The 16,681-nt window shown below is 52.0% G+C and overlaps 1 protein-coding gene across 1 annotated transcript in view; it reads right to left on the reverse strand.

Annotated features, from left to right (window-relative positions):
- Positions 1–7,172: 7,172 nt before the first annotated feature.
- Positions 7,173–16,681, reverse strand: part of GYPC (glycophorin C (Gerbich blood group)) — a 40,439-nt gene continuing 30,930 nt past the window's right edge. The window contains exons 2-3 of the mRNA XM_084247067.1: positions 9,544–9,594; positions 7,173–7,872 (exon numbers count right to left, since the gene is read on the reverse strand). Of these exons, the coding sequence (XP_084103193.1) occupies positions 7,676–7,872; positions 9,544–9,594 (248 nt within the window). The 3' untranslated portion in view covers positions 7,173–7,675. The remainder of the gene's footprint in view (positions 7,873–9,543; positions 9,595–16,681) is intronic.

Genomic DNA, 16,681 nt, shown 5'->3' on the forward strand with positions numbered 1-16,681 from the left:
CGAAGCATCTGGTTAACTCTTTCAGAATTCCTCCTCTAAGACTCCTTCCCTGGCCCACCTCAGACTTTTCAGTTTTTTACACTGTGGACCATTTACAGCCTGAGCTATTATAACCCATTTCCTATCATAGCGAGTGTCCTCCAGGTTGCTGGTGGGCTTTGCTCAATTCCAGAGCCTGGGTATTGTGCCACACGTTGCATGACGCCAGTGCATGCTTGTGGAGTGAAGGAAGGAGGACGAGCAGCTGGATGCAGGGGCTGGCTGCTGACAATATTGTTTTGTCCTAATGACGCCACTGGCGACCTGTGGAACCCAGTGTGAACCCTGCAGACTCCATCTCGTCTCTCTGCCTGCTGAGGCTGCCGGGGGAGCCATGGAGACTGCCTGACTCAGCAGGTGGTGACTGCTGAAGAAGCAGGAGACCATGTGCTCCTTGTCACGACAGACCCTGCCCTGCAGCCTCTGGCCGAAGTCAACCAACTGTAACAGGGTGGTCCCCAGGAAAGGGGGAAGTTCCAGGTTCCCTGCCCCACCCAAGGGAGGGTGGAGCTGAGCAGGAAGAGGAGAAGCGGCAGAAGAGACTGAGGAAGGAAGCAGGATGGAGCCAGGAGACCTGGAGGAGGCGCGTGGAGCCTAGAGACACGTGAAGAAACAGCTTGTCTTTTTGGTCGTGGACTGGGTGACACAGATGTGGGTGAGACCCATGGGGAGGTGACAATGGCAGCTTTTATCTTGGTGTTGATTTTGCTCTTTTCCTTCCCGACTTGTCTGGTTGTTTCTGACCCTTTGCTGTGGGTCCCCACTGGAAGATGCTTTAGACTTGTGGCAGGCTTTGGGGCCTTGCTCTGGGCCTATCCCATATGGATGGACTTTTACCCACGAGGGGATGGGTAACTTTGGGTGCTTCATTTAGAAACTAGACTCTTTGCCTTACCTGTATTGTTTCCTAGTTTTATTAAAGTTCCTTCCCACTAAAGTCTCCTATGTTTTGTGTTGATGTGGCGGATGGCAGAACCCATGTAGAATAGGCAGGTTTGCGGGGTTTGGGCTGCCCCTCTCCCTGTCCTATAATACAACCACAGGAAGACAAGTAGACTTCAGACCTAATCCAGAAGTTTCCCAAAAAGTGACCCAAGCTCAGATCATTTCTCTGTTTGACCCTGTAATGCCTCTCCGTCCTGACCTTTGTGGAACATACCTTGGGGCTGCCCCTGGGTAGTGGACCTGAATGCTGATCCCCATTCTCACATAGATCTTTATTGATTCTACTACAACCTGATTATTTCCACTCAACACACCCTCAGAAGACAATGTCTGATGAGCAGCAGATGTGAAGGGAGTGATCCTTCTCTGAGGTAAGGGCGTGGTGCCCCTGAGGCCTCCAAACCGGCAGGCCTGGAACTGCTGTATCTCCACAGAGCTGAAGGTAGAATTCCTTCCCAAGTACTTTTTGACTTTGAGAGAATAAGAAAATTATTTTTCATTATGTAACAAATAAATGGTGGCCAAAAGATTTGTTTTGAAGTTCAAGGAGAGGTCTGTGTAGCACGCTCGGAGGTCTAGGAGGCTGGCAAGAGAGAGCGCTGATTCCAGAATAGCCTAGCAGTAGAGGCAGGCAGGTTCTATGCAACTTCTCCAAGGCTCTAGATTTATGAGTTCATGCATGGGCTAAGATGTTCCCACAGGGCTCCTGTGATAAAGTACTGAAAACACAACCAAACCTGCAGCCATGTCTCTCTTATACTAGCAAAAGGACGGCAAAATTTTTTCTACTTTAAATTCCCCCACCCCCCCATCCCCCATGCCTCAAAGCAGAAGATGTTTTCTGATGTGTTCACAAAAGACTGAGTACTTGAAGGGCAGCGTCCAATAATTTAGAGCATTGCTAGGGTTTCATGAAGTGCACTTTGTACTAATAAAAGTATTCCTGGAGCATTCCTGGGTTGCTCTGGACTACCTACTCAAGAATGTTTGGATAGCAAGTAACCTTGGAAGATGGGGCTAGCCTCCCTCCAGAGCAGAAGGAAGGCATGTTTACCTCTGAGTCTCTTAGCTCAGGGTTTCTCTTCTGGTACTAAATCCACTGTGTGCAGAAGGCTCCATCTAGGACCATGCACTCTGTCCACATGGAAATTGGGGACAAGAAAAACTCACATAAATATGGTTGTGTTCCTTGCCTTGCTGGCCTTGCTGTGACCACAGTGTTCTCACATCTTCCGTCAGCATCCACAGAGCTGAGGAAACTGGCCTGTTAATTTGCAAGCAGGTAAAATCTCAGAGCCTTCCTGGCCCTTGGCAAGCTCATGTTCTTATTGAATTTATTATTCAAAATGCTCCCAATTCAAATGTTTATTTTCAATTTTCTGATGAGAAGACTGGAGCGTAGAGAAGTTAAGTAACTCTTCCTCCTTCACAGAGCTAGTCAGTGAGAAGAGGGAGGTTTTTGTTCAACTCTGTCTGATTCCAGAATCGTCCTTTCCATAGCATTCTGTTGACATGTTCAATAGCAAGAAATAAAGCCCTGAAGTTCCATTTATGGCACTTGCCCAGTTAAAACCATCCCCATTGCTATGATGATAAAAATGCTCAGGCAAGGAATGTAAAGAAAAAGAGCAGCTTCTCCTTGAGAAGAACATAAACAAGACAAAATCATCAGGATCTCCTTCCACTGAAGAAAAACTTCTTTAATATTTACTTAGCAGTTGGCTGGAAGCCTCGACCTACTGCTCTTTCTGCTGGTAAACAGATGAGATCTCCTTCCCAGCAGGCAGGATGGGTTGTGTCCTGTGAAATCCAGACTAAACAATAGGGCGGTTGGAGTAACGTCCAGGAGGGCCGTGTCCAGCACCGTGAGCAGTGTCCAAACCTTGATAAGCCTCTGGAAACCCCTTGCACATTTCTGCAGTGCATTTCCATCTTGCGTCCTGTTTAATTTGATCACTGCATAATCCTTATGGTGGCGACTGAACACTGGCTGCCTATTTCTTCAGTGGCTATAGCTATTATCTATGGGACAAAGTTCAAGTTTCTTGCAGGGGCCCAAGAGGCCTGGTCCCTATCTGCTGGGCAACTGACTGAAATCTCCCTTCTCTTTCCTAAGTACTACTCACTCTCCAGGTGGAAGCTGCCTCTGTATCCTTGGGATTCCACATTGATCTGGCTTGCTTCTCTTACAGAATCTGTAACACTCTGATACCACATCAATCCATGCATTTATCTCCTCCACCAAGTCACCAATGTCTTTAGGCAAGGCCTGCCATGGTCAGGTAGTTAGCCAGGCCCCTAGTACTTCTCAGTGGATTGCAGCTATGTACTCAGTCACATGCACAAGCAGCTGTGCCCACATGATGCTATCTCTTTCGGGGTCTGGAATTCCATTACTAAATATTCTTATATTGGGGTCGAACACTTTTTTTAAATGACACATCATCCAAGAAGTGTTCTTAGGGTGGTCTCATAAAATGTCATCTGGCCGATCATTTTCTTCTTTGATAAAGGTGTCTTGAGTGGCAAGCTGTAAGTGTTTGCGGCTGGGTGAGGGGCACTGCACCTGGGTCGCTTGCCATCTTTTTTGTTAATCATCCTGCCTTGCTCCACAGTCCAGAGTTCCACTTCGTCACCACCTCCCACCATTCAGAGTTGCTCAAGTCAGTACTCCCCAGGAATGGGGAGGTGGGCACAGACACCAAGGTCATTGCTGGCCAAGATATCAGACTGCAAAGATCCAGCAGAGATCCCAGCACCGGAAGTACCTCCTGGATCCCCGAACCTGTGATTCCCATGAAGCTTTCTTGAGGACTTGCCCCAGCAGTAGGAGGAAGGAGGCACTTCTCTCTCCTGACCTCTGGTTACACAGACCTGGGGGCCATAGCTCTCCCTGCCATTGGAAGCTCTGTGCCCTCCAGCAAGCCAGTCAGTCTTTCTGCAATCTCTGTAGAGCATCAGCGTCTACAGGTCTAATGGGAGGAAGAGGCTGTTCACCTGCAAGTGTTATTATGGGGATAAAATGAGTCAGGTGCCAAGAAGTTGGGCTTTCATCCAGAATGTCCTTACTCCTTACCCTATTCATCCTGTCCTCCTTCCTCTTCCTCCCCCCTGTCATGTCCCTTCTCTCTTCCTTTCCTCTCAACTCCTACCTTCCTTCTTAACAGTTTTCACCCTAATTGATGCCATATTGTTTTTTTTTAAGATTTATTTATTTACTTATGCATACAAGAACTGGGCTGTGGGCCAGAGCTGTAGGGGGTGAGAGGACTCACCAGAGACAGAGTGGGGAGCAGAACAGGCAGATCAACTGAAATACACTGCTGAGGGGAGCAGTACTCGAGATAGGAGAGGTCTGCCGCGCCTTGTGGGTAGCTCCCTGGCTGGCCAGGGATCAAACTCGTGCTGCAGAGACTGCAGACAGCTTCACAGTACTGTGCTTAACCCCTTGTGCCACCAGGAGCGCCCTTGATGCCAGATTGTGATTTATAATAAATTCGTATTTGGTCACTCAAATGTCCAAAATATGTTTGTCCTCTGTTAGGTGTTCATCCACCGTTTCTGACTCACAGTTACCCAAAGCTTTGGAATTTCCAGAATGTTAGAGAGTAATATAGGTGTCTTTTGTTGGGTGAATGAGGTGAGTTTTGGAAACACTAACGGATGGGGACTGGGTGCCAGGGGAACTGCATGTGATTAGAAGTTTGGTACATCCGGTCCCATACCAGACCTCTGGGGAGGGGAGAGGACTTGGAGGTTGAGTTCAGCTGCCAATGGCTTAATGAATCATCCCTATACAATGATGTAAAAACCCCAAAGGAGGGGGTTTGGAGAGCTTCCAAGTTGGTGAGCAGGTGGTGCTTCGGGGTGTGTGGCTTGCCTGGAGAGCATGGAAGCTCTGCGCCTTCCCCCATACCTTGACTTATGTGGCTCTTCCATCTGGCTGTTCCTGAATAGTATCCCTTGTAATAAATTAGTGACCTAGTGAGTAAACGGGTTTCTTGAGTTGTGTGAGCTGCTCTAGCAATTAATCAAGCCTGAGGGGTTCTGGGAATAACTGACTGATAGTCATTTGGTCAGAAGCACCTGTGCGAGCCTGGGTTGGCATCTGAAGGGAAGTGTCACCTTGGAAGACTGAACCTGTCGAATGTGATGCCGTTTGCTGGACCCCCCCACACCACCACCTCCACACACACCTTGGGATTGGGTCCAGGGGCACTTTCTGCCTGATGTGTGCACTTAATTACCCTGATCCACCTTTGCTGCAGGCCTTCTGTGTAACAGCTTGAGCGCACGATTGCTGCAGGAACCCAAGATAAAGAACGTGTTCCCTGACCTACACAACAGCGCGCATGGGATGCATGTGTGTGACTCGCAGAGTGCTCCATCTCACTGTCCCTGCACGCTCCAGTGTGCTGGGCTGGTCTCTGGTCAGCCTGCGGCACCTCCCTTCTGGTTGGCCTCTGACTGGGTCACTGCAGAGCACCTAGCCCTCTGGCTTCTTTGTTACCACTCTAGCAAATTCTGGCTGTACTTTGGGACCCTGTGGGCTGGGGAGCAGGTCCTGCTTCAGTGCAATTTCCAGGACACTGGGCAGGCAGGGAGGTGGAGGTGAAGACAGAGAGGCCAGTTCTCTGAAAGCACAGTCTGCCCAGGAGGCAGAGAAGGAAGGAGGGACAGCCATCCTCTCCCACCAGTACCAGCCCTCAGGAAGGCCCGGGGCCCTCAGCTCACTGGCATGCCTATGTGCGGGCTCTGGGGGCCTCTGTGCCCACTGGGGAGTGAAACGTGCTCACAGTCCTTGAAGACAAGGCCATATGTGCACCTTGCCTCAAAAATCCTGAGTGATGTCAGCACAGGAAGGGGTGCTAGGAGGCTTTTAGTGTTTCTCAGACACTAGATCCCAGGAACTTTTGATCCAAAAGTTTCTAACAGGTTTTCTGAGAAGAAAGGGAGTCTTTTCCCAATGACATTTGGAGAATGCTACATAATTCTCCTTTCTCCCTAGGACACATTGGGGAGAATGTGAAGCCCTGCCCTGGCTAAGCTTTGCTTAAGATGTTGTTTTCCACTGGTTTTATACTTGGAACAAACTTTTTTTTGAGCTTTTCATAGCCATTTTACCAAGCTGGTGTTCTACAGATCACAGTTTGGGACAGGTGGGTAGTTGCAAACCTCGTTACAGATGGAAAGGTGGAGGGCCAGCAAGCTTGGGTGACCCATGGAACCTTCCACCAAGTTCCTTCCATCTCCAGCTCTTCTCTGCTCTTCTGCCTCAGAACACCTCCAGCTCCTCCTCGAGTTGGTGGCCCTTTCCTGACTAAGCGTGGATCCCCCTACCACAGGGGGAGAGTGATGGTGATGCACAGGTGAAGACTCGCAGCCTCCAGAAACGTGAGCTCTGGAAGTGTCCGGCAGCCAGGGCTGCCGTCTTTGACCTTGGAACTGAGGGCCTGGAGGGATGGCTGAGCTTCTGGGAGCCTTGGGAAGAGTCTCATTAGGAGGTTGGCTAGCAAGTTCATTCTAAATTATGGCCACTCCTCAGAAAGCATTTAGAAATGGCACCATGAGGAGAGTTTGTTGATCTACACACACTCCATATATCCGCCTATCCGCCATCACGCCCAATGTCAGAAGACAGTGCCTGCCACAGACCCGCTGTTCCTGCCACCAACCCCATGTGTCGGTATCCCAGAGCCACGCCCGCCGGAGACGCGTCCAGGACCAGGAAAGGAAAGACCGAACCTCGGTCATGGCCCTGCTGGCTGCGCTCTGGTCATGGCTGCCTTTGCCGCGGGCTGTGAAGGGGGAGGAGGAGGGCTGACTTGTGTTTGTCAACAGGACAATTGTCTCTGCTGCTGCGCAGGAGAAAATCAACACTGCAGCTGAGCGTCCAGCCCTGGCCACCGTGACAAAACATTCTAGAGGGATGCTGTACCTTATATGGGCTTCTAGAAGTGGGTGCCTGTGTGGGGAAAGGCGGCTGGTTACAGCCCCTCTGTCCTTCATGGCAGGCCCAGCGCCTGCTGCACTGTCTGTGCTCGCTGAGATCTGGAGCCGAAGGGACCGTCCCAGGCCTGTCGCCACGCACACTCTGTCAAGAACACGAGTGCACCTGTGAAAGCCAGCCCAGGCGCGGATCTCTCCCCAGACAAAGGTAGCAATGCCATTTGACTCTGAATGCTCGCTTACATTTCAAATTTATTTCCAATCGTTTAGAGCTGGATCAATGGAAGACAGGGGTGCCTTTTAGCTCTGGCACCTGCTGTTCCCCCCAAATGTCAAGGACTGACATTTGATGCCCTGAGCCCCAGTCAGCCTGCGGATGACTCCTGCACTTGCTTCCCGGGCCCCTGCTACACCCTGCAGCAAGGGTGTCCCCCCGTGCCTGCGACAAAGTACTTTTTGTGCCAAGTACTGACCCAGACTTCCTCCGTCAGAGCAGAGGTTGGGCTTCTGCATGGGTGCTGCACCCTGGGTCCCTGGGAGAGGCCCATCCTGGCTGATTCCTCCTCCGTTCCTCCTGCCTGCCAAGGCTGGTACCTTGTGTGTGCAGGTGAGGTACATATCTCGGCACGAGGTGGGTGCTCTTGCTGTCTGCTTGGTAGTGTAGGTGGTGGGGTGGGGCAGTGGGGTGCATTTCCTTTTGTGGAATTGGAGGAGGTATTGGGGGAGCTAGAACTGGTGCCCCTCAAATAAAGTACTCCTTTCTGCTGCTGTCGCCAGCTTCCTGGAGGTATGGGTCGTCCTGCAGGGCTGCGTCAGCACTCTCCGCAAACTCCGTGCCCTTGGCCTCGTTGGTGTGGTACGTGCCCTTGTGCCGGTACATGTAGTGCATCATGACGACGAGGAGGCAGACCAGGACGAAGGCCACAGCAGTGATCACACCTGCAGGCAGGAAATGCAAGGATCTGTCTGGGGCAGGGGCCAGGACCCAGGGCTGTGCAGGGCAGGTGTGCTGCTACAACAGCTGGAAGAATGGGCTGGGCCATGCTTGCCTCCCTCTTCTCTCTGCCCCTCATCTCTCCCATCTATTCTTATCCCCTCTTGCCCTTCACACAATAGTCTCCCGAAATGGAAATTGATTCCTCACAGGCACCCATTGTCTACTGAGGCAGTCACTGCATAGTGCGCGGAATCTGTAGCGTGCAGCTCTGGGGATCTGCCTCACATTGAAGGGCTCATGGGACTCAGCACTTAGGCCTTTAAAACCAAGACAATCTGCCCTGAGGGGCTGCCCCAGACACAGGACTCCCTGGGTACAAAGCTGCAAGTGCTAAAACCAGAAAAGTACCGGAAACTGGGTGGAACTGGCTGCCTTTGAGTGTGGGCTCACTGGGGAGGGGCTGGCTGTTGGAGAAGATGAGGGTGGGGGGCGCCGAACCTTCCCAAATCCCAGCTTTGTAGACCAGTGTCAGACTTCCTCCTACCTTCGCGGGGATGCTGCTACTGTCATTACATTTATAATATTGTCTAATTGCAAGACACTAGGTGCCGATGTGGAGAATGTCTGGATAAACAGAATCCAACAGGCGTCTTTTTTGCCTGCCCTTCTTTCTCTAACTTGAGAGGTCATTTTGTTAGGGGAAAATGATGTCCTGAGCTAATCCCATACAGGCTTTGTGGACTCCACCCCCACTCCAGACTAAAGCCATCAAGACATTGGGAAAGACAAATCCCATCACCACCAAAGGGAAGGTGGCTGGGACCTGAGGGTGGAGTGAAGCAGCCAGGTTGGGTATAAAAATCAAACACGTGGGCCTTGGGTGGGCTGGCTGTCACTTGCCTCCTGGCTTCACGGCTCCTGGCTTGCAGCCAGCACTCAGAGTGCCATTTGGGATTCCAGACTGGCGGATCAGGTAGGACTTATTTAAAACTTTGTCTCCCACTTTTCTCCCTGAGCTGTACATTTCCTCATTTCTCCTTCCCTTGTAAATAAACCTTTTATTAACCTTTCGCGTGTGCCTGCAGTAGAGCATTGATAAGTCCTTTTAAGTGTGCGGGTGAGGACCCACAGTCAGGCACCCCGTTTTGTATCGGGGCTGCCCTATAACAGTTTGAGTTAGTAATGAACAAGCCAGAAGTGTATCCCTAAGAAGAAACCAGCAAGCTCCCCTCCCGGTCTTAGCTGTTCCTGAAACAGTTTGGGGTCACAGTACACGACAGAAAACAGGGCTAGGGCAGGACCAGATTTCCCTTAGGATGGAGGGGTACGGGCAGGAGCCCCAGGCCAGGGATAGTGTGGGAGGAGAGAGACAGAGGCCAGGGACTGTGGCCTGGCCAGCCCACCCAGCCCCTCAGCCGCCCCCACATCTCCCTGTGTGGCCTCTGGAGTCCTGTGGATCTGCAGTCCTGACTTGAGTGCCCTGGTCCCTTCCTCGCCTCACCCCCACTCGTGGGGCACTATATGGCACGTTCTCTTGCAAGTACAGACTCTTCCACTCCACATGCATAGCCACGTCTGAGGGAGGGAGAGCCACAGCTTGCCACTCCCACCGTGAGAGGCGCTGGGTGCTTCTTCTCACCCTCCCAGTTACCCGTGGCCCCAGGACAGCTCACCTGCGATGATTGCGATGTCCGCTTCTGAGGAGGCCACCCCGGGGTCAGGTTCTGTGAACAGAACAAAAGCGCCTGAGATGAGAGGGGAAGACCCCAGCCTAGCAGCACCTCCGCGGGGCCTGCTCTCTGCTCACGTGTGCGCTGCTCTGTTCAGGCCTGGGCTGAACAGGCATTAGCCAACAGGTCACTAATGGGGTGCACAGAGCCTGGCCCAGCTGCTGACGTGCCCTGGACATGGACTACCTGTTGCCTCCTTTACCTGATGGAAGCTGCTCCTGCATCTGGCTGAGGTCAGCAGACACCCCCAGAGGCATGATGGAAGGTACTACGTGGTTGGCGCAAGGGCCCCCTGCCTCTCGGGACCTCAGATTTTCCTTCTTTGTGGAGAGCCTGCTGAGCATGCCATGAGCTGGGTAAGCTGCCTTTCCTCTATTGTAGCTCACGGTCTTCACAGCATTCCCAGGAGGGCTGCGGCATTATTCACCCATTTCACAGATAGGACGCTGAGGCTGTGGGTGCTGTGATGACACAGCTCATCCATGGTTGGCTGGGACTTCAGGGCCTGCAGGACACCCTCCCCCTAGGACACACTTTCTTTTACTCTCCTGGAGATGCCTGTGTCTGTCTGGAGTTTCCTCCCTGGGCTCCACCTAAGGTCTCCGCAGCTGCTCTCCTGTGGGAAGGCCTGTCCCGAGGCACTATTCCAGCACGGAGTGAGATCTGGAGCTCAGTGGCCTGGCCAGAGGCTGGGGTGTCAGGGAGAGTAGGAACCTGCATGGTTCCTCGAGCCACTGCACAGAATGTCTCTCTCCTCTGGGAGACGAGTGGGGGAAGGATTTCTCAGATCCCGGAAACATCAGTGTGAACATGGAAATCCCATGCTCCGGTTACAACACCTACGCATATTAAAACAGAGAAAGCTGCTTCATAATAGTCACTTCCGCTCAGATAATCACTTTAACTATAGTGCAATGAGGTCATTCTCCCCAGTGCTGCCAGATGCTGCTTTCTGATAAGAAACTGACTGTTGGTGCCAGATCTCAGGAGGGCAGGGGAGGGAGGGAAGTGGAGCCTCCAGGCCAGGGACCTAGCGGAGGTGGGGGAGGTGGGCTGGATCTGGGGTCAGCATGGAGCCCGGAGGCAGGAGGAGAATAAAACAAGGTCTTCAGTCACAGAGAGAAGAGCAGGCCTGGAGTGAGGGCAGAACAGCTGCTTCCCACAGTGAGTCCTGAGTCAGGAGGGGTAGGAAGGTCACATGCATGTGGGACATTGTGATCTAGGCTGTGATTTCGTATCATGCACATAGTAGATACTTACTAAACGTCTGCTGAATAGGTGACTGCATGAATAAGTGTATGCATGTATGAAGGAATGGATCCTGTCACTGGGTTTCTAGACCTCACTCGCTCATGAAGCACCACACGGTTCAGTAAGAAAGAATAGTCTCGTTTAAGCCAGCATGGATGGTTACCAAGGTTCAATTCCCAGAACTGCCCTTAGGAATTTTCCAGGGGTAGACCACCCTTCCCCATGTCAGTGTGTCCCATGCTGCCAGGGATAGCAGGAACTGTTATTTCCTCTTCTTTTAAAAACAATTAGCACTTGCTTGCCAGTTTTTGACATGCTTTAACTCATTTAGTCCCCATGACTGTCCCTTCAGTAGCAGCTCCTTTATTCCTCTTATACAGATTGGGAAGTTGAGCCCCAAAGAAGTGCTATAGGGTTTCCTGGCTCATATTACTCTCGTGAGAGTCAAGCGTCAACTAACTCAAGCCTGAGGCTTCAAAACAGTGTGTTGAACTCAGCAGGCACTGCCCAACAGGTAACAGGTTAAGGACCAGTCAAGGTACGTACTTGGCTGGAATCACTGAATGAATTTCCTGACTTGCGGTTAGAGCTCCTGTTCCCAGGCCTGTCCCTGGGGACACTAGAAACACTCTGGGAAGGCCAGCGGGACTGAGGCAGCATGGCCTCCCTTGGAATTCACAGCCATGGAGGGGCCTGCTCTCCTTGCCCTGCACCCCTTCAAGCTGAGAAGAGCAGAATTTATACAAGTTGCTCAGCATGAATGATCCCAGTAAAGGTGCTTCAGCAGGACCAGAACTGACACCTAGGTCAAAACTGGCAGAGGAGGAAGCTCCGTTTGAGAAGTTGGGAAGTGAGGCAGCAGTTCCCAGAGTGTGGCCTTCGGACCAGCAGCATTCTCTGGGCATCTGTTAGAAATGCTAGTTCTTAGGCCCTACCCCAGACCTGCTGGGGCTGGGAATCAGCAATCTGTGGGACCAGGGGATACTGATGTACACCCAGAATTAAGAGTTGCTGGGGTAAGAGAAGGCTTCTCTGAGGGGTTATATCAGGATTGGCCCTTGAAGGATGAGGAGGAGTTTGCTGCACAATCATGTGAGCATTCCAGGTAGAGAGCACCTAAAGAAAGGTGTTGGCCTTTCTCTCCTTACCACCCATGACACCAAGGATCCTGAAGGCTCCCTTTTGCTCTCCTGGCTCTGGAGGTGGTGGGTGAGAGCTCTCCCTTGTGCTATTTAATCCATTCAACCAGCAGCCATGCCGTGGCATATTTGGAAACGGCTAGTTGGAGTGAGCGCAGATCCTGCCCAGGAAGTTCACTGGTTGGAAATGCCCTTGCTGGACTTGAAGGGCAAGTATGTGGTGGGGGTTAGGATCATTCTGGGCTCAGGATTTGGGCATGTGTGGCAGAAAGAGGTCTCATTCATGGCAGGCGTAGGTCTGCAATCAGAAATTGACAAGCGTCTCGCTCTTAAAATGGACAAGCATTAGAGACCCCAACCCATCCTGCAGAGACCCACGGACCCCACATTTTCCTTTCCTGGCTTCCATAAGGGGGCAGCCCCCTATCACACCAAGAGAAAGCACCACAGCCCCAGAACCTTCTCTTGCTCACAGCTCTGCGCCCAGTCTTGGAGGGGTCCCTGGAAATGAATAACCATCGCTGAATGTTATTTGAAAGCTGAGTCCCTACTGGGGAACCAGGACCAAACTGTCCATGCCATTGTGAGGACAGTTTGTGGGTCCAAATTTGACAGCAGTGTGTTCAGCAAAATATTTACTATTGATTAGCTTTAGTGTCCATGGATTTACAGCAAGGGCAAAAACACCCACCCTGTGGCAGGACATGGGAAGGGTACACGCACGTATGGGTAAGTATGGGTTACCTGTCTTATATATCATGCAGAGAACCACATGTTCTGTAGCTCCAAGAGGTGTTTTCCCAGGTATAGTCATTATTTTGATTTCCAATCTTATGATCACTCTGTACCTAATTCAACACCAGTCACCGAAGTGACCAGCTCGCAGGCGCCGGCACCTACGCGAGGCTGGCACACGGGCTCGGACCATTCGGGTGATGGAGAAACAGCACGTGGTGCGGAGCTTCTGTGTCCCCCACATCACCGCAGGGGCTGGGGCAGGTGCTGAGAGATGGAAAGTGAGTCTCTGATTCCAGGGGTGGATGCGTGCGCGATTCAGGCAGAGTTTGTCGAACAACTGGGTGGGTCACACTTGGTGACAGAGATGGGGGAAGAGGGAGAGAAATGGGGGGTGGTCATGCGAAGAGGGAGCAGGGAGGCAGAGATATGCAGTGGGGGGAGAGGGAGAGGAGGACGAGAGAGGGAAGGATGGAGACAGAGCAAAGAGCTGAGCGAGCCTCAGATGTCCATGTGCTGTCACGAGTGGAGTGTGAGGTGGGGCTGATTCGCTGGCACACACGTCACAAGCACATCTATCTGTGTCTCTCGCCCAGGAGACCATGACTCACAAGGCTTTCAGGGGGGCTGGGTTCGAGGGGAGCCCACCACCAGGTCAAGAAGAGCAGACAGAGCGAGAACCAAACACCCTTCAGTCTGGGCAAAGGAGAAAAAGTGGGCCTCCCTGGTGGCACACGGGGTTAAGTCTCAGCACCATGAAGCTGTCCGCAGCCTTTGCAGCACTAGTTCGATCCCTGGTTGGGGAGCTACCCACAAAGTGCAGCAGACCTCTGCTGACTCACCTGCTGCTCCCCTCAGCAGTGTATGTCACTCAATCTCCTGTTCTGCTCCCCACTCTGTCTCTGGTGACTCCTCTCACCCCCTGTACCTCTGGCCTGCACCCCAGTTCTTGTATGCATAAATCAATCAATCAATCAATCTTTTTTTTTTTTTTAAAAAAAGGTAAAAAAGTAGCAGAGTCGTGTGCCAGCTCTGGGCTTCCGAACCCCAGTGTGCAGGACTTCCCACAGCTGCAGGACTTCCCACAAGGCCCAGAGCAGGGACCACAGATGCTTCCTGCCAGTGGGCGGATCCTGAGAGGAAGAAGAAAGGGAAAGACTGAGCCTCACAGGCCTTCCTGCTTCCACACTCACCCTGGGGCATCATCACCTCTAGGAGCGCAGGGGAAGGCACGGTGAGGCAGCCGAGGCACCCACGGAGGGCTCAGACAGTCTGGGTGTGGGAAGGACGTCGCCCTGACTGTGGCAGTGATGCCAGTACTGGGGGCTCAGCCAGACGAAGCTACTAGAAAGGGGCACGCACGCAGGGTCCCGGGTGGATGACTGGGCACAGGCACTCGGCCAAGTGGCCACTTAGCTCCTCATTTAATCCTTCACTGAAGAAAGGGCTTTCCTTCTTCTAGTCACAGACAATGAAATGCTCACTCAAAGAAGTCAAAAGTCTTGTTGAGATTTCACAACCTGGATAGGGGGAGCTTGTGTTCTAACTTGGGGTTCTTCCACCAAAATGTTCCTGCTCTCTCAGTGCCAGCTGCCACGAGTCTCAAGAGGCCTGGAGGACAGGCCTGACTTCTCTCCTGTGGAATCTGCATTTGGCTGCCGCCAATCCCTGCTGCCTCTAGATGGCAAAGGGAGTGCTCCACAGCCTGTTCTCTGGTCAAAGGCAGCATCCCAGGAGGCAGCAGGGTGCACAGGGGCTGAGGTACAAGAGATGGTTTCTGCCAGCTGGCAGCATGGGCACAGGTAACAGGACACTGGACTCTGTGGCAGCTGGCTCTTGGGGGTGGGCTTGGTAGGGTTTCTCGGAGGGTCCCAGGGACACATGTCCACCCCCTCTGCATGCAGTGGTGCAAAGGAAGAACTTCTTCCCAGAAAGGGCTTGTGGTCATGTCTCTGGGCCATCTCTAATTTGGGCGACCTCTAATGGATTTTCCTTCTGCCTCAGGGATGGGAGGAAGCTCCCATTTCCAGTTCCCATCTCCCAGTGTCCCAGGGGGAGCATCCGGGAGCCATCAGAGGACTCTCAGAGAGGGTGTTTCCTTTCAGTGGAGGGAGAGGCTGGTTTCAGACTGGAGGTCAAGATGTTTTGAGAAGAGGATGATTATTTTAGCTTTAAAGGCATGAAGGGAACGGGGTTTGTCATGGAGTCCCTGGAGGCTTCCCGCCATGACAGCAGAGAAGAGGACAGTAGCAGGGCTGCCAGGGGCTGGCGAGGCTCTGTGCTTTGACCGAGAGCACTGCATTGCAAGGAACCTACAGCTCCGGTCAGATACTCACTTCACAAGTGGTGTCGGGAGGCCAGGCCTTCATGTGAGCCTGCCTTGGGCTCGGGAAGAGGACAGCTTCTGGGCAGGGACCGGAAACTCTGTGGTCACAGAAAGTTCTCCTTGGCTCACATTAGAAACTCTTCTTCCTGCTCTAGATTCTGGCATCGAAGTCCTTGTGCAAGTGAAATGGAAACTGGTTGACAGTTGAAGTCTATTTACTAACTTTGGTTAGGGAAAAGGTCAAAAGCATTTGCTTTTCTTTGATGGCTTATTGTTAACGATCCCTGAAAGACTGCAACACTCAAGATACAACTGGGGGAGAGATGGTCTCAGAATATAACGCCCCAAGAGATGAACAGATAGCTTTCTACCCACCACCCATCGCACTTGCAAATGAGCCAGTGTTCACTGAATAATTAGCAGTCACCCAGGCCCAGGCTTAAGGGTCTGTCCCGGGAGGCTTATGGCTTAGGTCACCCCAATATTCTCAGATAGGCTTCCCCAAGATGTGTCGCTTGGGCATGTGGATCATTTCAAGCTGAGTCCTAAAGATTCATGAGAAACTTCCCTCCCCCTGAACAATTTGGAAGACTAGAAGTCGGGCATCTTACAATTACAGTTTTCGCCAGGAATAACTTTCCTATCCAAGAACCCCGTCTATGTGGCAGGACAATCATCTAGTTACAGAGCATCTGTACCTCATCATAGGAGCGTCCTTCTCCTAGCCCTGTGCCCCCTCTGCCTTGCTTGAATCCCAGCGCCATTAGCCCATCCCAGGCTCTTTTTGTTCCATTGGCTTTAGAATCTCCATGCACACAGAGTCTCCATAGTAAATTAAGTTCGTTCTTCTACTAATCTGTCTGGTAAAATTTGATTGCCAAGAGAAGCAGCCAGAGGGTTAGGGGAAACTTCTTCTCTACCTCTTCAGAGACAAGGGTCAGCTGAGCAGTGAAGGGGCCACTGTCAAGGTGGGGATTCTCCTCTAGAAGGAGGGACTGGTCAGCTTTGGATTGTGTGGTGGCTGGGTCTAAGAAGACAGTAAGTATCCTCCCTGATTCCCTAGATGAAGGAGGAGGGGAACCCACCATTCCCTTCTTTGCCATCCACAGCAGACACACCCCACCTTAGGACTTTGAGATGAAAGTTAAAGTTGAAAGAAATAGGAAGGTTGCAAGGAGGGGGCTGTGGACATAGCAGTCAGCCTGCTGTGTCTGGCTCCTGGGGAGGTGGGTAGTTGCTTGGGAAGCTGCTTGGGGCTTGATCAACATCTGGCCTCTTGGTGGGGGGCAGAGGCGGGAGCAGGTGTCTGGTCTTAGCAAGCAACTGAAAATGTTCAGTCTTCAGACCATGCTAAGGCCACCAAAAGGGAGCTTAGTAGATTTGTTCTTCGAAGGAAGAGAAAATATGGACTTGAAACAGTTGGCGTGCCCTCAGCACAAGAGGAGAGGAGGCTCAGCTATTTAATCTCTAACTTGCACCTGTCTTTTTATCAAATCTTGGATCTTCACATTGCAAGGAGTACAAAGTCCTTAAGAGAGGATTGATGCTGAGGTGGAGAGACTCCGGAGGCGTAGCTGCAGCCAGAGAGCCCACAGCATCCAGCTGTGACCAAGGCTGGGGACCAGTCTCA

The sequence above is a fragment of the Talpa europaea genome, assembly GCF_964194135.1.
Source record: "Talpa europaea genome assembly, chromosome: 1".
NCBI classification, from domain to species: domain Eukaryota; kingdom Metazoa; phylum Chordata; class Mammalia; order Eulipotyphla; family Talpidae; genus Talpa; species Talpa europaea.